The 21,655-nt window shown below is 40.4% G+C and overlaps 1 protein-coding gene across 1 annotated transcript in view; it reads left to right on the top strand.

The window, feature by feature from the left end:
• Positions 1 to 657: 657 nt before the first annotated feature.
• Positions 658 to 21,655, top strand: part of LOC111968659 (protein kinase C eta type) — a 28,778-nt gene continuing 7,780 nt past the window's right edge. Inside the window, exons 1-7 of the mRNA XM_023994426.2 lie at positions 658 to 1,562; positions 12,248 to 12,311; positions 18,589 to 18,742; positions 18,913 to 18,947; positions 19,357 to 19,439; positions 20,156 to 20,285; positions 20,408 to 20,541. Coding sequence (XP_023850194.2) covers positions 1,212 to 1,562; positions 12,248 to 12,311; positions 18,589 to 18,742; positions 18,913 to 18,947; positions 19,357 to 19,439; positions 20,156 to 20,285; positions 20,408 to 20,541 — 951 coding nt within the window. The 5' untranslated portion in view covers positions 658 to 1,211. The remainder of the gene's footprint in view (positions 1,563 to 12,247; positions 12,312 to 18,588; positions 18,743 to 18,912; positions 18,948 to 19,356; positions 19,440 to 20,155; positions 20,286 to 20,407; positions 20,542 to 21,655) is intronic.

Here is a 21,655-nt window from a genome sequence, read left to right as displayed (position 1 = left end):
CCCGTAAAAATAAAAAAAACATAATTGAATATCCGTTTCACCATGAGGCCAATTGCGACTTTAAAATAGCTACAGAGTTTAATGGCTGTGATAAGAGAAAACTGAAGATGGATCAACAACGTAGTTACTCCACAATACTAACCTAAATGACAGAGTGAAAAGAAGGAAGCCTGTACAGAATACAAATATTACAAAACAAACATCCTGTTTGCAATACGGCACTAACGCAAAACTGAAAAAAATAAAAAATAAATTAACTTCATGTCATGAATACAAAGCGTTATGTTTGGACTTACCCAGAAAGACTCGCTGCCAACGATGATTCTAACATGTATTGACTCAGGGGTGTTAATACTTATGTAAATGCTATATTTCATTTAATACATTTGCAAAAATTAAGAAAAAAATATTTTCACTTTCTCATTATGGGGTATTGTGTCTAGATGGATGGGAGAAAAAAATAATACATTTAATCAATTTTGAATTCAGGATGTAACAACAAAATGTGGAATAAGTCAACGGGTATGAATACTTTCTGAAGGCACTGTATCGGCTGAGGACAGGTGAGTCATTTCGATACCTGCATGCTTTGAGGCAACCCTAAGCACAGCGGTGCATCATGGTAGTTATAGTCGTAATGTACTTTCTCACAGTATTATATTAATCCTTGACAGTAACCGAGGAGACTACAATCTCTAACACATATTGGCAAGACCTTTTACAGTTGCATGCAGGTAGCAATCAGATTAGTCAGAACAAAATGTAAACACATTGAGAAAGAAGAAACTTTACAGGGAAATCATTGTTGCTACTTCTGGTAGGCTACTTCCTTTTTACGGAACTTGCTTAGAGCTTCTTTGAAGAAGGTCGTTCTCCAGGACGTGCGAGCTTTCTGTTTTAGTTTACTTCAGCTGGGGTGTTTCGGAAGGCAAGGACACACATTTGACCAGGAAAGTGCTCAGGACCAAGGGTCAAGAGCACTGTGAGAACGCATCACCTGCAGATGGCAAATGACAAGAGCAACGCTTTCGAATCGCTTTAGGAGCCAACATTGGACTCCAATTCACAGTCAACGATATTGATGTATATCAGAAAATAAGAATGCTTTGCATGCATGTTAAATCCATAGCGTATTTTTTATTTTAGTTAAGTATATATTGTTTTTACTTTGAGTTTGTAGACGTGTTTTTTTTCTTTAGAGGAACAATATCATGAAGTTCAACGGGTATCTAAAGCTTAGAATTGGTGAGGCGTTGGACCTCAAACCAACTACTTTTTCCCTTCGCCATTCTACAATGTTCAACAAAACAGCTCCCACTTTAGACCCTTACATTGTGATAAAGGTGGACGAGTACAAAATTGGACAGACGCATACAAAGCAGAAAACCAACATGCCAACTTACAACGAAGAGTTCTGCCTCAATGTCAACGACGGCAAGCATATAGAGTTGGCTGTATTTCACGATGCGCCCATAGGGTATGACGATTTTGTTGCCAACTGCACATTTCAATTTGAGGACCTGATGAAAACATTGAACACAGAAGAGACTTTTGAAGGATGGGTGAGTAGCTAAGTCCTGGGCAGTTTGCACTGTGAGGATGGATAGGGATGTGATTGACATGCTTGCCTGACACTTTTATCCTCTTGGCTATTCGGTATAAAAGCTTAATTAATATAGTCAGACTGTAAGACACATACAGTCATTAAAGGGAGTTAAAATACACTGATCATGCTTTTTTTACTCTTTAGTAGTTCCCTTGGAACTTTTGGGGATTTTGCATATACAGGTATTCCTGTAAATAAACACATTGGACCACAACATTTCTAAATGGTTTGAAACAAAAATAAAAATGATTTTCATGCAGTTCCACATTGTGTACTTAGAGGAATAAAAGTGAATATATATATACAAATTGGCCCGTAACTCCACTTATACAACAAGATAGGCCTAGTACTACAGTCGTGGCCAAAAGTTTTGAGAATGACACAAATGTTAATTTCCACAAAGTTTGCTACTTCAGTGTCTTTAGATATTTTTGTCAGATGTTACTATGGAATACTGAAGTATAATTACAAGCATTTCATAAGTGTCAAAGGCTTTTATTGACAATTACATGAAGTTGATGCAAAGAGTCAATATTTGCAGTGTTGACCCTTCTTTTTCAAGACCTCTGCAATCCTCCCTGGCATGCTGTCAATTAATTCCTGGGCCACATCCTGACTGATGTTAGCCCATTCTTGCATAATCAATGCTTGGAGTTTGTCAGAATTTGTGGGGTTTTGTTTGTCCACCCACCTCTTGAGGATTGACCACAAATTCTCAATGGGATTAAGGTCTGGGGAGTTTCCTGGCCATGGACCCAAAATATCAATGTTTTGTTCCCCGAGCCACTTAGTTATCACTTTTGCCTTATGGCAAGGTGCTCCATCATGCTGGAAAAGGCATTGTTCGTCACCAAACTGTTCCTGGATGGTTTGGAGAAGTTGCTCTCGGAGGATGTGTTGCTACCATTCTTTATTAATGGCTGCGTTCTTAGGCAAAATTGTGAGTGAGCCCACTCCCTTGGCTGAGAAGCAACCCCACACATGAATGGTCTCAGGATGCTTTACTGTTGGCATGACACAGGACTGATGGTAGCGCTCACCTTGTCTTCTCCAGACAAGCTTTTTTCCAAATGCCCCAAACAATCTGAAAGGAGATTCATCAGAGAAAATTACTTTACCCCAGTCCTCAGCAGTCCAATCCCTGTACCTTTTGCAGAATATCAGTCTGTCCCTGATGTTTTTTCTGGAGAGAAGGGGCTTCTTTGCTGCCCTTCTTGACACCAGGCTATCCTCAAAGTCTTTACCTCACTGTGCGTTCAGATGCAATCACACCTGCCTGCTGCCATTCCTGAGCAAGCTCTGTACTGGTGGTGCCCCGATCCTGCAGCTGAATCAACTTTAGGAGACGGTCCTGGCGCTTGCTGGACTTTCTTGGGCGCCCTGAAGCCTTCTTCACAACAATTGAACCACTCTCCTTGAAGTTCTTGATGATCCGATAAATGGTTGATTTAAGGTGCAATCTTACTGGCAGCAATATCCTTGTCTTTGAAGCCCTTTTTGTGCAAAGCAATGATGACGGCACGTGTTTCCTTGCAGGTAACCATGGTTGACAGAGGAAGAACAATGATTCCAAGCACCACCCTCCTTTTGAAGCTTCCAGTCTGTTATTCGAACTCAATCAGCATGACAGAGTGATCTCCAGCCTTGTCCTCGTCAACACTCACACCTGTGTTAACGAGAGAATCACTGACATGATGTCAGCTGGTCCTTTTGTGGAAGAGCTGAAATGCAGTGGAAATGTTTTTTGGGGCTTCAGTTAATTTGAGGGACTTTGTAATTAATTGCAATTCATCTGATCACTCTTCATAACATTCTGGAGTATATGCAAATTGCCATCAGAAAAAACTGAGGCAGCAGACTTTGTGAAAATGTATATTTGTGTCATTCTCAAAACTTTTGGCCACGACTGTACACATTGTTTAAGCAGAGTTCATGTATACATTGGCAAGTCAAATTCAGGGACTTTTCAAGCACTTAATAATTGATATAATTGTACATATAGGGCCTAATACAGAACCCCCCTCCCCCAATATGCAAAAAGTGTAAAAAATAAAATAGGCCATTACCACTTTAAGAATAATGCTTTTTTTAAACCTTGCCAATGCATTGATACTCAAATTATTATTACATTCTAAAATATGTGAGAATAATGTGAACATTGCCTGACTATAGCCTATGTGGCTGACGCAGGCCATGGATAGTGGTAGCCTTAATCTCACCATCGCTGTTTTTATAATGAGAAAGTGCCCCAAAACCAGTTCCCCAAAAACCAGTTCCCCTATTTATATGGAATGCCAACATTAGATGTCGTCATAATAACCACATGTGGTTTTACCACAACGGAGTAGCACAACACCCTTCAAATGAACCGGCGGGAAACAAATGAAAGTGGCCACATCTCTCACATAAACTGTAAAAAATGAATTCACAGATGAATAGTAATTCTAATTACTTTTCAAGCACCATATTGAGGAAATGTCTGATTTTCAAGGTAGGCCTATTCCAGTAGCCTACTTGAATTTGGCTATGTCACTAGGCTATGTCATTTGTTGTCATTATATCCAGAATAATGAATAGGAATAGTGTTGGGTGCAAGCAGTAGACTTGGTGTCCAATCCGAGGCACAAAAACATATGAAGCTGGCTGAAAAACATGAACTCATAAGTATAGCCTGATGCTTTTTCTTTTAAATCTAAGAAGACACTGCTGTTAATCAAGCAGACAACAACAGAGGATCATTGTCAGTTGCTAAGGATATTAGATCCAATCTGGATCCAGGCACAACTGTCTTCCACGGCATATTCTGGACATTCCTCAGAAACACCTTTTTTCCAGCACTTGGGCTGTTGTTTCATTGCATGCACCATCACAACAGCTGTTCATCACTTGACTGTCAATTGGAAAATTCCTTCCTAGATCAGATGATGATGTGTGCAAATATCATGGCTTAACTAATCAGCTGCACACCAAATGATCATCCGACAAGTATTTTGCATAATTATTGAAGAACCACATCAATGACAGTATCAGTTTAGGTTTTAAGTATTAAGGTACAGTGACTCTTTCAGTTAGAAGCATTCCATTTTCAAATGCATAGCCTACATGGATTTGTGTGCCCATAAACTCTTTGCACCCAATAATAGGAGACACTAAATGTAACATAGTTGCACTGCAATTCTAAGATCTGTCTGAAAGCGAGATCCAGGATTCTTAGGGGTTCAATGTCTTATTTAACTGATTAATGCTTAATATGATATAACAATTTACATGCCGTAAATGCAAGAACAGAAAAGGGCATGTTTTATCTCACACGATTTTGGACAAGTTCGTCAAGACACCAACCACGATTAAGGGTTAAACAACTTGTGAATTTTATTGACCATGGCTATGATCCCCCTTATATCTTCATGTAATTACATGAAAAAGGTTGGCAGATTATTATCAGTGAAATCCTCACTGGTACCCAAGTTTATAGAAAAGCCCCATACACATTCCATAATGTACTGTATGTTGATAAACTGATGCCAGGAGCCATGGAACACAAGATTCTTCTTGTAGACCTGCATCGTTTACAATCATTCTGCCATTCCTTTTCCAGTCCTTTCTGTACAGGGAAAGTGATATCCAAAGCATGCAGATCCCATTGTCTCCTTTTCCCATAAGAATCTTCAGCAGCTCATTATAGGTGGCATCTTGGTGGATACCTCTGTGTGTTTAACTTAAGCCTGTCAGAAAGGCAAAGGTGACATCATCAAGAGGTATTTGTATTTATTAGGGATCCCCATTATCTGTTGCCAAGGCAGCAGCTACTCTTCCTGAGGTCCAGACACATTAAGTCACTTACATTACACATAAAACAAAAGATAAAACAGTACATCATATAACATTATTACACCACTACATATCTACAATACAAAATGTATAATACCACCATACAACAATATTACAATGTACGTTTGTGTAGAGTGTGTGTTCTAGCGTGTGTGTGCATATGTGTGTGTCTGTACCTGTGTGTGCGTCTCTTCACAGTCCCCACTGTTCCATAAGATGTTTTTGTCTGTTTTTAAATCTGATTCTACTGCTTGCATGAGTTACCTGATGTGGAATAGAGTTCCATGTAGTCATGGCTGTATGTAGTAAAGTGCACCTCCCATAGTCTGTTCTTGACTTGGGGATTGTGAAGAGACCTCTGGTGGCATGTCTTGTGGGGTATGCATCGGTGTCCAAGCTGTGTGCTAGTAGTTTAAACGGACACCTCAGTGCATTCAGCTTGTCAACACTTCTTACAAAAACAACTAGTGATGAAGTCAAGAGATTGACATGCATATCATTGTTAGCTCCCCGTCTACATTTAAGGGCCATCCGTGCTGCCCTGTTCCGAGCCAATTGCACCTGACGACACGACTGAACAGTAGTCCAGGTGCGACAAAACTATGGCCTGTCGGACCTGCTTTGTTGATAGTGTTGTTAAGAAGGCAGAGCAGCACTTTATTATGGACAGACTTCTCCCCATCTTAGCTACTGTTGTATCAATATGTTTTGACCATGACAATTTACAATTCAGGGTTACGCCAGGCAGTTAAGTCACCTCAATTTGCTCAATTTCCACATTATTCATTACAAGATTTTAGTTGAAGTTCAGGGTTTCGTGGATGATTTGTCCTAAATACAATGCTTTTACTTTTGTATTTAGGACTAACTTATTCCTTGCCACCCATTCTGAAACTAATTGCAGCTCTTAAGTGTTGCAGTCATTTCAGTTGCTGTAGTAGCTGACGTGTATAGTGTTGAGTCATCTGCATACATAGACACTGGCTTTACTCAAAGCCAGTGGCATGTGGTTAGTAAAGATTGAAAAAGGTAAGGGGCCTAGACAGCTGCCCTAGGGAAATCCTGATTCTAACTGGATTATGTTGGCGAGGCTTCCATTAAAGAACGGCCTCTGTGTTCTGTTAGACAGGTAACTCTTTATCCACAATATAGCAGGGGGGTGTAAAGCCAAAACACATACGTTTTTCCAGCAGCAGACTATGATCGATAATGTCAAAAGCCGCACTGAAGTCTAACAAACAGCCCCCACAATATTTGTATCATCAATTTCTTTCAGCCAATCATAAGTCATTTGTGTAAGTGCTGTGCTTGTTGAATGTCCTTCCCTATGAGCGTGCTGAAAGTCTGTTGTAAATTTGTTTACTGTAAAATAGCATTGTATCTGGTCAAACCCAATTTTTTCAAAAACTTTACTAAGGGTTGGTAACAGGCTGATTGGTCGGCTGTTAGAGCCAGTAAAGGGGGCTTTACAATTCTAAGGTAGCGGAATGACTTTTGCTTCCCTCCAGGCCTGAGGGCACACACTTTCTAGTAGGCCTTAAATTAAAGATATGGCAAATAGGAGTTGCAATATTGTCCGCTATTATCCTCAGTAATTTTCCATCCAAGTTGTCAGACCCCGGTGGCTTGTCATTGTTGATAGACAACAATAATAACCACACGTGCCTCTGTCGTGCTAACTATGCTACCCGGTAGCAGTATGTGAAGTATTGCATTGTAAAGTATGCTGGAAACCACAACTAGCAGAGACTTTGCATCTAATTCCTGTGACTTGCCTGTACAAACAAGCTGAAGTGTGATAGGGTATTATCTTAGGGCATGTCATATACAGATGTTAAAACTTCTTATGGCTGCAGGGGCAGTATTGAGTAGCTTGGATGAAAGGTGCACAGAGGTGCCCAGAGTAAACGGCCTGCTCCTCAGTTATAGTTGCTAATATATGCATATTATTAGTAGTACTGGATAGAAAACACTCTGAAGTTTCTAAAACGGTTTGAATTATGTCTGTGAGTATAACAGAACTCATATGGCAGGCAAAAACCTGAGAAGTTCCACTTCCTGTTTGAATTTTTTCTGAGGCTGGTAGATTTTCAACCAAGCTCCCATTGAAATTACAGCGAGATATGGATGAGTTTTCACTTCCTACGGCTTCCACTAGATGTCAACAGTCAATAGAACTTTGTCTGATGACTCTACTGTAAAGGGGAGCCGAAGGAGACAGGAATGAGTCACCACTGGCATGAGGTGACCATGCTTTGACCATGCGCGTTCACATGAGAGGCAGCTCCGTTCCATCGCTCATCTGAAGTCAATGTAATTTTCCGGTTGGAACGTTATTCAAGATGTATGTTAACAACATTCTAAAGATTGATTCAATACATCGTTTGACATGTTTCTACTGACTGTTATGGAACTTTTGGACATTTCGTCATGTTTTAGTGAACGCGCTTTGTGACTTTGGAATTGTTTACCAAACGTGCTAACCAAAGTAGCTAATTGGACATAAATAACGGACATTATCGAACAAATCAAGCATTTATTGTGGACCTGGGATTCATGGGAGTGCATTCTGATGAAGATCATCAAAGGTAAGGGAATATTTATCATGTAATTTCTGGTTTCTGTTGCCTCCCAACATGGTGGCTAATTTGACTCTTGTTCTGAGCTCCGTCTCAGATTATTGCATGGTTTGCTTTTTCCGTAAAGTTTTTTTAAAATCTGACACAGCGGTTGCATTAAGGAGAGGTATATCTATAATTCCATGTGTATAACTTGTATTATCATCTACATTTATGATGAGTATTTCTGTTGAAACGATGTGGCTATGCACTATCACTGGATGTTTTTGGAACTAGTGAATGTAACGCGCCAGTTACATTGTAAACTCAGATTTTTTTATATAAATATGAACTTTATCAAACAAAACATGCATGTATTGTGTAACATGAAGTCCTATGAGTGTCATCTGATGAAGATCATCAAAGGTTAGTGATTAATTTTAGCTATATTTCTGCTTTTTGTGACTGCTATCTTTCGCTGGAAAAATGGCTGTGCTTATTGTGGTTTGGTGTGACCTAACATAATCATTTGTAGTGCTTTCGCTGAAAAGCGAAAAAAAATCCAAACCAGTAGTAGTCTATGGTTTACAGAGGGTGTAACCCCGAAAGCAACACATATCAACCAAAGACAAACGTGGAGAGTAATACCAGCTCTTGATACCATCACATTAAAACTTCTTATGGCTGCAATCCCGGTAACGGGATGATATGACAACAGCCAGTGAAAGTGCAGGGCGCCAAATTCAAAACAACTGAAATCTCATAATTAAAATTCCTCAGACATACAGTGGGGAGAACAAGTATTTGATACACTGACAATTTTGCAGGTTTTCCTACTTACAAAGCATGTAGAGGTCTGTAATTTTTATCATAGGTACACTTCAACTGTGAGAGAAGGAATCTAAAACAAATCCCCCCTCACTGGAGAGAAAATTTCCCTCTACAACAGTTTCGCTCGTCTGGTTTACTTTCGGTCCTAGAGGAGTAAACAAAAAATGTGATTGGTGTGTAACCTGAACTTGTACATGCCTGGGACAGGTAGATCTGGTAACGTCTGTGCACCTTGAGACTCAACGCCCTCCAGTGGCTATCTGGGCTTCTTATTATCTTTCATGGTCATGCAGTACAGTGGTCTGCCATACTCAAAACCTCATCTGTGTCATGGTGCCCAAAAGCTGTTAACAGACAGCTCACTCCTCTTGAAAAGTAGAATCTGAGCTAGATTTTTTTTGTAAAGCTTCCACCAGGAACCAACCGATGAAGGCCAGAGTCAAGTACAGTGCGTCTGTGAGGTATGGCAGACGTGTGCATAGCCTGGCTTCACTCTTTTACGATATGCAGCCTTGAAAGTACTCATCTGATAGATCTGAACTGTGAGACCAGGGTGACGTGTTCGCTGACGATATAGCGATGTGACCCGCGGTGTTTGTCATTATACCCTGATGAAGATAGCTTGGCTGTCGAAACGTTGGTTATTAAATTATTGCATCTGAGCTCCTAGAGCGTGCAGCTCTCCTTTTGTTTTACAAGTATACTACTCTGCTAGCCAAAACCTAAACAGGTGTGCGTTTCTTCCAGCTCAAGATCTGAACTGAGACTTGTTTTGCTTCGTTAACTCTCAGATGAAGTGCTTGGGGCCCTATACCTATGACGTGTAGAGTAGGGCACAGGCCTCCACACGCCCACACCACTGTTGTTGAAGGTTTCCCACCGTCTGCTTTACGCTCAAAGGCTCCCAAGTCTTTCCCCATCTCATCTCCCTTGTTTTATAGCTTCTCTTGGTTCAGAGACAAAGACAGCACTTTCTCATCGGTGTTCCTCTCTAATCAGTACAATGTTGCATATTAAACACAAAACTTCAGTGTCTTTGATCTAAGGGCTCACACACACACACACACACACACACACACACACACACACACACACACACACACACACACACACGTACACATACACATACACATGGGTGGATAGGTTTCTTTATCTAAACAAGTAGCAGTATGAGGCGTTAACCTCGAGAGCAACTCAAAATAGAAGCATGCAGTCATATCTGTTGTCTCATGGGCCTGCGGCTCAGCCTTACAGTATGTGCCATCCACCCACTCCTCTTACACCCCACTCACAGCCTTAACACTGGAGGGAAGATTCCACTAAGACCTCAAATTTGACATCTGTGATGACTTCATTAGTGTTCTGTGTTGAACCATCCTTCAGGTTCATCTTGACAGTCTTGTCTCTGATTTTAAGCAGAAGTGGATGGAATAGACTCAGTTTAACTGTAAATGTTTGTCAGGAACTATCGCTCCTCCCCCAGAAAAAAATCACTTCCCCTTACTGCCATGTGGTACTCAGTCAGACAAAGTTCCTGCTTTTTAAATTTAGTATGGTCGTGTCAGCATCAAAGCCTGATTTAGTCTGAACTCTTCTGTCTTCATCTGACTTTTTCTGCTTGCCTCAGTTGATTCACTGAAGACACAGGTCCAGCACTCTCAGAGAAAGAGAACAGGACAGTAATGGGTGACTGTAGGCTAATAGTTTATGAGGATGTGTGTGCTCAGCTGTACACAAAGGAAACATGTGTGGAGGGTGATGTCATGTTAAGGAGAGAGAGAGAGGTGGAATTATCATGATCTTACATCTGATGGTGTACTTAGTCTGGGGTTTTACATGTCCTTATGTTTGAGCCTCAGCAGTAGAATGTGATATGTTAGAGATATGCCCTCCTCATAGCAATACCGAATGATATAACTGACCAAGAAGATTGAATGGAGAGACAGGCTGGTAGAGATGACTGAATCAGGATGGAGATGATCTTGCAGTATCCGCCCAATCATGTCACTTTTGTTGTGGGTTGTCAAGATTTTCCATTGGGGGGTCTGTCTGACGAGAACCGTGTCTGTAGTTTGTGCTGTAAGTAACCTCCGTTTCAATGAAGCGGTTAGTGCATGGCCTCTGCAGCAGTGGAACTCTTTTCAGGTTTCTGACTGTGTCTTATTTTGTCTATTGTCTGTCTCTATCCGTATGTCTTCTTTATGCCGATGCTTATGTCTGTGTGAGATAGATGCTATTTTGAGTGAAGCAGAGTGTCATTTACTGAAGCTAGCTAAACAAGCTGGACCTGCTCTCTAGTCTCTCTTCCACATTGCTCACATTCTCCCCACATTACATACACACTCAACCATTCACAACACACGCACCTACACGCTACATACCGGTATGTTAAACAAAGATCTAACATCATGTCTACACACATTTACATACCTATAACACACTCCCCCTACACCTTGCATAGTGGGGTAAATTGAGCCATGTTTTACATTGAGTCACTCCGTCAAGGGAAATATAGTATTCTTTCTGACAAAGATATTTACACATACTGTATTTCAGGATGTTGTGTATCCCTGGAAATAATCACAATTCATGTAAACATTACAGTTTTGACAACATAGCTTGTCCAAAAAGAGAGGTATCTTGGCACAACATAGCCCGGGTATGGGGTAAATTGAGCACCGGACATGGTAAGTTAAGTCGCCTAAAAGTTCCTCGACTGAAGAAATAGTTCCACTACCTTTTTAAAACCATGTCTATCTTTATTTCCCAAACACAATTCAACACAATTCAACACAGTCACTAGGCTTATTAACACCTACTGTAACAAACACTTTGTACTTTTTTTGTACACTTTTATTGTTACCTCATATCCCAGCGATAATGCCTTGCATTACGCCTGGGAAACAAAAACAAATCTATTTGCTCAACTTGCCATTGGCTCAACTTACCCCAAGGCAAACATTTAACCCACACAACTTCAAGGATGCACTTTCATGCTAGGTTTAGGACCTCATATTGAAGCTTAGAGACCCAGACTGATGTATAACACAATCTTAAAATGATCTACTTTGATTTAGATACCAGCATCATGAAACCTCTAACACAATAAATGCATTTGACTTGGTGAAAAGCTGTTTTTTTTGGACCTAACTTACTTACCACTTTTCCCATGTTTTTTTTCCTCCGTGAAATGATGGTCTCTTCCAAAATATTTGTGTATGGTTTCCTAGAAAAAAGAGTGGCTCAACTTACCCCTTCGGCTCAACTGACCCCTTACCCCTATCTCCCCTACAATAAATATAGGTTATATTGCATTACATATGTTGGTTTGGGAGTTACCTGGTTGGTTGGGAGTCACATGGTTAGCTTTTGCTCATTGACTAATCTTGTCTAATGTCTAGTCTCCTGTGTTTGTGTGCAGGTGGACCTGGAGCCAGAGGGCAAGGTGTTCATCCTCATAACACTTAATGGCTCCTTCATTGATGGTAAGGATTTTTCATTGTGTATATTACACCAACCATCTATCTATTTCATCCATAGATAGTATTGCCATCTCCCTCCCTCTCTGTTCGTATCTTTTTATTTATCTTACACTAAGATGGCACACATTCTTTCAAGTCCTTAAATATTCAGTAACACTTTGTTCTGTTCGACATAATGTCCCTCCTCCCTCTAAAGTTAATTGTCTGTCTGCTTCAACACAGCCCCTGATGCAGCTGATTACGTACAGGCTGTCAGACACAGATATTCAGCATCACAGAAACCTGTTTGTGTGTGCGTTCATGCATGTGTGTCGTGTGACTGACTTACTGTAAGTCATACTGCAGATGCTTTGACTGATGGGAATCTTATCGACTTCTTTGTTTCCTTTCCAGTAGAACATTGTTGCTTTAATCATTCATATTTTATCCTCTGTTCTCTGTCTGACAGACATACTCCCCTCTGGGTCGTTCCATTTAATTTCAGCAAGACATCTCAGATTTTTCCGAAATCATTTCTGTAGTTAGAAACAGAAAAGATTAGCATTCCTACAATATTATTTTGTTGAAATATAATTTGACCTCTGATCATTTTTTGTTGTTGCCATTTGTAGGATTCATATAATATTCAATAAATATAGTACCTAACATCCAATTTGGACCAAACGTTTTTTCTAACAGTGAGTAAGACACGAGTAATCTAAATAAATTGTCAAAAACCACCCACGGACCCCCCATCCCACGGCCATTCCAACCAAATAATGAGTATACAGTATCAGTTCTCTGTGCTTGACAAGTAGTATTGGGCTGCGGCTCGGAGTATTGTTTCTTCATCTTATCTAATGCATTCTCCGTGAAATTGTTGCTGGGTTTTTTTCTGCTCAGAGAAATTGGTTATTGAAGTTGTTAGCTTTTTATGTCCCATCCTACATCCTGATATTACCAGGTTTTGACCACTAGATGGTGCTGTTCCTACTATTAGGTGATTCGTTTTAAAGGGGATTTTTTTGAATGACTTCCTCATCTGTACCCTACATAAACAATTTTCTGTAAGGTCCCTCAATCGAGCAGTGAATTTCAAACACAGATTAAAAGACCAGGGAGGTTTTCCAATGCCTCGCAAAGAAGGGCACATTTTGGTAGATAGGTATATAGAAAAAAGCAGACATTGAATATCCCTTTGAGTATGATGAAGTTATTAATTACACTTTGGATGGTGTATCAATACACCCAGTCAACACAAAGATAACTCAGTTTCCAGAGAGGAAGGAAACCGCTCAGGGATTCACCATGAGGCCAATGGTGCCCTTAAAACAGTTACAGAGTTTAATGAATGTGATAGGAGAAAACTATGGGTATACTTGTAATCGTTAAGGACTGAGGAGTTTTTCAGGATAAAAAAAATAAATGGAATTGAGTCAAGTACAGGCAAAATTCTAGAGGAAAACCTGGTTCAGTCTACTTTCCACCAGACACTGGGAGATGAATTCACCTTTCAGCAGGACAATAACCTAAATCACAAGGCCAAATCTAAACTGCTTACCAAGAATGTTTGTGAGTGGCTGAGTTACAGTTTTGACTTAAATCTGCTTGAAAATCGATGACAAGACCTGAAAATGGTTGTCTAGCAAAGATCAACAACCAATTTGACAGAGCTTGAAGAATTTTGAAAATAATAATGGGTAACTGTTACACAATCCAGATGTGGAAAAAGCTCTTAGAGACTTACAGTACCCCGAAAGACTCACAGCTGTAATCACTGCCAAAGGTGATTCAAACGTATTGACTTAGGGGGTGGAATACTTATCTAATCAAGATATATTACTATTTTATATAGTTTTGTGTAGATTGTTGGCAAAAAAAAATATTAAATCTATTTTAATCCCGCTTTGTAACACAACAAAGGGTGGAAAAAGCCCAAAGTTAGCATTTGAAACGGTGGCCAACAAAACCAAAGCATGGGTTGCTGTCATACCTTGTCAATAGACTGCTTATTGGCAGGGGTTGGATTCAGGGAACCGAAAATCCATTTTTTATTTTTTTTGGAGGAACAGAACGAAAACTAAGAACGAAAGTGATCTATACTGTTCCGGAACAGGACCGTTATATTAAAAGCATGGGAACCGGTTAATAACATCCTTTTTTCCCCCAGTCCCACAAAAAAAAACGCAACAAAGCGCCTATGCAAAGCCCAAACTGTCACTCAGAAACTTATTCCAGTGTCTGCCTGTCTGCCAGCTGAAAATCTTGCCAGAGTGTGAGTGTGTAGGCAACCTGTTCCTCGCCCTCCCTCCAAAGCATGCATAGTCTACTGTAGCTACTGACGTTACAGGCGAGATTCAGAAATTAGGGAGAGAGATTTTTAATTTGAGAACAATGGATTTACTTTTTCATTGCTAGTTAAGTATACTATAACGTTTCACATTGGATTTATTAAGTACAAAAAAGTAAGACTTGTTTTTATTTTAATTCTGGTGCCGCTCTGTACACACAAGCTTGTTACCTAGCTAGCTTGTTAGCTAGCTCTGGTCTAGTTCTCAAACTCTAAGCAACATTATGTGTAATTTAATGGAACTAAGAGTCATTATCAAGGGCTAGCTCTGGTCCAGCGTTAGTTAAGCCAACTTTCTGAAGTTCAAAGACGTTCCTTCACAGAAGCCGTTCCTCTGTAGGTATAATTCTGATGGCCTAACTTGTCATAGCAACAAGATGCCCAGCGCCCTCCTCACCGCAAAATTTCAATCGCATGTTGCACCCTACACTACACTTGTTTGTCCAATGCATATATAGTTGAAGTCGGAAGTGTACATACACCTTAGCCAAATACATTTAAACTCAGTTTTTCACAATTCCTGACATTTAATCCTAGTAAAAAATTCCCTGCCTTAGGTCAGTTAGGATCACCACTTTATTTTAAGAATGTGAAATGTCAGAATAATAGTAGAGAATGATTTATTTCAGCTTTTATTTCACCTTTTATTTCATCACATTCCCAGTGGGTCAGAAGTTTACATACACTCAATTAGTATTTGGTAGCATTGCCTTTAAATTGTTTAACTTGGGTCAAACATTTCGGGTAGCCTTCCACAAGCTTCCCACAATAAGTTGGGTGAATTTTGTCCCATTCCTCCTGACAGAGCTGGTGTAACTGAGTCAGGTTTGTAGGCCTCCTTGCTCACACATGCTTTTTCAGTTCTGCCCACAAATTCTCTATGGGTTTGAGGTCAGGGCTTTGTGATGGCCACTCCAATACCTTGACTTTGTTGTCCTTAAGCCATTTTGCCACAACTTTGGAAGTACGCTTGGGGTAATTGTCCATTTGGAAGACCCATTTGCGACCAAGCTTTAACTTCCTGACTGATGTCTTGAGATGTTGCTTTAACATATCCCCATAATTTTCCTCCCTCATGACGCCATCTATTTTGTGAAGTGCACCAGTCCCTCCTGCAGCAAAGCACCCCCACAACACGATGCTGCCACCCCCGTGCTTCACGGTTGGGATGGTGTTCTTCGGCTTGCAAGCCTCCCCCTTTTTCCTACAAACATAACGATGGTCATTATGGTCAAACTGTTCTATTTTTGTTTCATCAGACCAGAGGACATTTCTCCAAAAAGTGCGATCTTTGTCCCCATGTGCAGTTGCAAACCGTAGTCTGGCTTTTTTATGGCGGTTTTGGAGCAGTGGCTTCTTCCTTGCTGAGCAGCCTTTCAGGTTATATCGATATAGGACTCGTTTTACTGTGGATATAGATACTTTTGTACCTGTTTCCTCCAGCATCTTCACTAGGTCCTTTGATGTTGTTCTGGGATTGATTTGCACTTTTCGCACCAAAGTACGTTCATCTCTAGGAGACAGAACGCGTCTCATTTATGACGGCTGCGTGGTCCCATGGTGTTTATACATGCATACTATTATTTGTACAGATGAACGTGGTACCTTCAGGAGTTTGGAAATTGTTCCCAAGGATGAACCAGACATGTGGAAGTCTACAATTTTCTTCTGAGGTCTTGGCTGATTTCTTTTGATTTTGCCATGATGTCAAGCATAGAGGCACTGAGTTTGAAGGTAGGCCTTGAAACACATCCACAGGTACACCTCCAATTGACTGAAATTATGTCAATTAGCCTATCAGAAGCTTCTAAAGCCATGACATAATTTTCTGGATTTTCCAAGCTGTTTAAAGGCACAGTCAACTTAGTGTATGTAAACTTCTGACCCACTGGAATTGTGATACAGTGAATTATAAGTTAAATAATCTGTCTGTTAACAATTGTTGAAAAAAATAACTTGTCATGCACAAAGTAAATGTCCTAACCGACTTGCCAAACTATAGTTTGCTAACAAGAAATTTGTGGAGTGTTCGAACAACGAGTTTTAATGACTCCAACCTAAGTGTATGTAAACTTCCGACTTCAACTGTACATAGTTTGCCCGCTCCATAGCAAGCTCCTCTATCCATTGAAGCAATTTAATGTTGAGCTTAATGTAAAAAGGAACAGAAAGGAACTATCTAAATTGTTCCTTTTTTTGTGGTTTCGAACTGGTTCAGAACTTTATTTTGCTGGTAGGAAAAGTGGAACGGAACGATAAAAAGGATGTTTCTGTTCAGAACGAAACGATTGGGAAATAATTTCAGTTCCAACTTCTGTTTACAGAGGTAGAAAGAACATCACCATCTAGTGGTCATAACCTGGTAATATCAGGATGTAGGATGGGATATAAACCTAATGACTTCAATTACTAATTTCTCTGAACAAGGGGAAACAAACTTCACCAAATCCACTGAGAATACATTACATAGGATGAAGAAACAATACTCTGAGCCGCAGCTCCATACTACATAGAAAACTGATACTGTATACTGGTTGTTGGAATGGCATTGGTGTGGGGTGTGGAGAGTCCGTGGCTGGCCTTTGACCATTGTTTTGGATTCCTCAGGTCTTACTCCTTGTTAGGAAAAAAATGTTTGGTCCAAATCGGGTGTTAGGTACTTTATTTATAGAATATTATATGAATTCTATCAATTAAAATGGCCAATTTGGATGCAACTAATTAGCTTAATTTCTCAAAGACAAAATAATGTTGCAGGAATGCTAATCTTATCTGTTTCTAACAACATAATTGATTTCAGAACAATCTGAAATGGTGGGTGTCAGTCCTCTTTCTTGTGCTTTTTGAGTAGGAACAACCCCCCTATCAGTTTGTACAGTACTCTGTCATAGTTAATTCACCACTGAAAATCATCAAGACCTTATCTAAACTGCATCTGACCGATGCACTGTATAGATCATAACTGCACTGAGCTCTGCACATTTCTCTCACTTGATCATAATATAACTCCTAAACATCTGTTTTAAAGATCCCTTCCCTGATACATGTATGGTTGGGAGTGAATGCTTTAGAGAAGGTCCATCCATTGAATTACTGTGTTTAGCAAACTCTCACCCTCAAGTTCCCTTTTTATCTGCTGTCACTGCTGACTGCTTTTCAAACCCTGCTCCAATAAGCATGTAGAACGTGCATGTTTTCCCAGTGAACAAACATAGTGTGTTTAGCTGCTGTGTTTGTTTGTATTTAGCTGCTGTGTTTTTATTTGTTTGTGACTGCCCAGCATTGCTGTATGTTCCGTCTCATACCCTAACTCTCCTGTGTTGTTCTATTCTGCTGTGTGTTTAGCTTTGCCACAACACTGTTATGGGTGTTATTGTGATATGGAAGGAAATCCAGGGGTTAGGTTCAGCACTGTAGGAGGGCTGCTTTTGACCATGAGTAGTGTTGGCAAACTGGGACTTCATACAGGAACTACCAAGACCTGACCATAACTCACTGATCTGTATTATCCCTTTGGAAACTCGTCTCTCGCATTACGTCTGCTCAGCTCTAATGATGGTCCACGATAGTGGCTGACTGGATGGTGTCACTTAAGGGTGCACCAAGTGACATTTTGTCTTATATCCTAGTTCAATAAAGAGAAATAACTAGTTTTTTTTGCTGTGGCGAGCAAATCATTCAAAAGCAGTCAATGTCTGACTGTTGAATGCCGTACTCGCTGCAATACTCCACCATCTCTCTCTCTCTCTAGGGTGTTGGGACTCCACATCATGCACGTTTCTGTTGTATACTTGTGGTTTCCACACCTCACAAATAAAATGTCAGTTTAAAAACGACTCTAGACATACACACACACACACACAAACGCGTACCATCCATGATATGCTTGTTGTGTACTCATTTTAACATGTCTGTCTGACCTCCATCCCATTGGGTTCCCTGGGTTCTCAGATGACGCCACGGGGAAGGCCAAGGTGTTCAAGCAGTTCAACAGGAAGAGGCAAGGGGCCGTGAAACGCAAGATCCATCAGGTCAACGGACACAAGTTCATGTCCACCTTCCTACGACAGCCCACCTTCTGCTTCCACTGCAAAGAGTTCATCTGGTAAGGGCACACACATTCCACTGCCCTTACCTCAGAGAGTTCATGTAACGTGGTACACCAACTGTGACTGTATTGTCAATTGTGTATAATAGAAACAGCCCATTACAATGTCTTTATTATGTAAACATTATGCCTTGCATGATTTCTGATTGTCAGGTCTTTGGTTACAGGGGTGTGTTTGGGAAGCAGGGCTACCAATGCCAAGGTAATTGACACTGTTTTCTTTGTTGGGTCTTTCTTTCTGCTTTCTGTCTCTCTTTTCTCCTTCACACCATTCTGTGACCACCCGCCCACTCAGACAGGAAGTAAGTGCTACTCCACAGAGACTGAGCTCTCACACCTCTTTTATTATAAAGTTGCTAAACCCAACCTCCATCTCAACATACGGTGCCTGGCCTCCATCTCACAGACACTCTGTTTAAAGTTCACTTTCATTAAAATAATTCGGCATCGTGCTCTTTCTCTCAAACAATTGATTAAAATCACCAACGTTTCAGCAGGAAGATGCCTTTGTCAGAGTTTCTTTCTCTAAATGAAAGGATCAGTGACAGACATGGTTTGATTGTTTGCTGTTTAGTTTCCATGTTTTCATTCTATCTGTGTCTGTTTCCCAGTATGCACCTGTGTGGTTCACAAGCGATGTCATCAGTTGGTTGTCACGGTGTGTCCACGTATGAAGAAGCCTGTCAAGGAGCCGGTGAGACAACATACAGAGACCAGCCATTTTACCTTCGTCACCAAACCCCTATTCCACTACAATAATGCTGTAACAGCTCTGTCATGTCATCACTATGACACCCACACCTGCATGCATTCTCCAAAAAAACACCCCTCCCCCGTCAATGGAATGTGTTCTGACAATGCAAAGACAAAAAGTTGTCTTTTTACCTGAAATACACTGTGAAAAATGTCAGGGGATTCCAGAGTCAAAATAGACTGTTCTACAGGTGCATTGTGTTACAGCTGATAGACCTTAGACGTATGATGAACATACATGTATTCAGCAGCTGTGTGTTGATCAGGGACCCTGCCCAGGATGCTGTTTGTGTTGAGTTGTTCAGTGAGGCAGAAAGGTGTGGGCCAACAACATCAAGCTACTGAATATTATCACACATATTCAACAAGTACACTAAAGACATTTTAGGGAACTTGTCTCAAACTGAGGTTCAATGTATGCTGAACATTCAAGTTTCATGTCTCGGTCTACTACACATATGAACAAACCATACCACTGAAGAAAAATAGGAACTAGACAGATTGACACATGACTTATTAATATACTGGTATGTGAAGAAAAACATTTATGTTTTGAGAAGTAGCATAATTACTTGCTAATTAATTATGATGCCATATGATGGTTTGCTTGAGCAAGCCTAGGTCAATGGGGTGACATACTGATAATCTCATTCACAGACCACCAACCAAGGCTTCAGTATCAACGTCCCCCACAAGTTCAACATCCACAACTTTAAGGCACCCACCTTCTGTGACCACTGTGGTTCTCTACTATGGGGCCTTGTCAGACAGGGTCTACACTGCAAGAGTAAGATTCTTTCTCTTTAATTTCTCATACTCTCTCTTTCTGTCGGATGTTTATAGACAGGTAGAAATCTGCACGGCTTATTAACCTGTACTTCCTGTGTATTGTGTGTCTCTCCTCTGCAGGCTGTAAGATGAACGTGCACATCCGTTGTAAGGGCAACGTAGCACCCAGCTGTGGGGTCAACAGTGTGGAGCTGGCCAACAAGTTGGCAGAGATGGGCCTGCAGGCCGGGGGCTTCTCCAAACGGAATTCACTGGTAGGAGAGAGAGAGAGATTAAGACATACATACATACATACATACAGTGCCTTCAGAAAGTATTCACACCCCTTGACTTTTTCTACATTTTGTTGTGTTACACCCTGAATTTAAAATGTAATAAGTTATATTTAAGATCCCTCAGTTGAGCAGTGAATTTCTAACACAGATTCAACCACAAAGACCAGGGAGGTTTTCCAATGCCTCGCAAAGAACGGCACTTATTGGTCGATGGGTCAACAACAACAAAAAAGAATGGTAATGTGTTTAATTACGCTTTGGATGGTGTATCAATACACCCAGTCATTAGAAAGGTACAGGCGTCCTTCCTAACTCCATTGCCGGAGAGGAAGGAAACCCGGTTAAGGATTTCACGAGGCCAATGGTGACTTTAAAACAGTTACAGAGTTTAGTGGGTGTGATAGAAGGAAACTGAGGATGGATCAACAACATTGTAGTTAGTCCACAATACTAACCTAATTGACAGATGGGAAAGAAGATTGCCTGTATAGAATACAAATATTCCAAAACATGCATCCTGTTTGCTACAAGGCACTAAAGTAATACTGCAAAAAATGTGGCAAAGTAATTAACTTTTTGTCCTGAATACAAAGTGATATGTTTGGGGCAAATCCAATACAACACATTACTGAGTACCACTCCATGTTTTCAAGCATACTGAAAATCTACGGCAATACCTGGAAATGGTGGTCTAGCAATGATCAACAACCAATTTGACAGAGCTTGAAGATAGTTTTTTTTTTAAAGAACAACGGGCAAATGTTGCACAATCCAGGTGTGGAAAGACTTACCTAGAAAGACTCACAGCTGTAATTGCTGCCAAAAGTGCTTCTACAAAGTATTGACTCGGGTGTGAATACGTATGTCAATTAGATATTTCAGTATTTCATTTTCAATAAATGTGCAAACATTTTGATAATCATGTTTTCACTTTTTCATTATGGGGTAGTGTGTGTAGATTGGTGAGAAAAATGATCAATTTAATCAGGCTGTAACACAACAAAATAAGTCAAGGTGTATGAATACTTTTCGAAGCCACTGTACATACAGTGGGGAGAAAAAGTATTTGATACACTGCAGGTTTTCCTACTTA

The sequence above is a fragment of the Salvelinus sp. IW2-2015 genome, linkage group LG9 (genome assembly GCF_002910315.2).
Source record: "Salvelinus sp. IW2-2015 linkage group LG9, ASM291031v2, whole genome shotgun sequence".
Lineage (NCBI taxonomy): Eukaryota > Metazoa > Chordata > Actinopteri > Salmoniformes > Salmonidae > Salvelinus > Salvelinus sp. IW2-2015.
The sequence above is the reverse complement of the archived record's forward strand: the minus strand, read 5'-3'. Positions and strand labels throughout refer to the sequence as shown.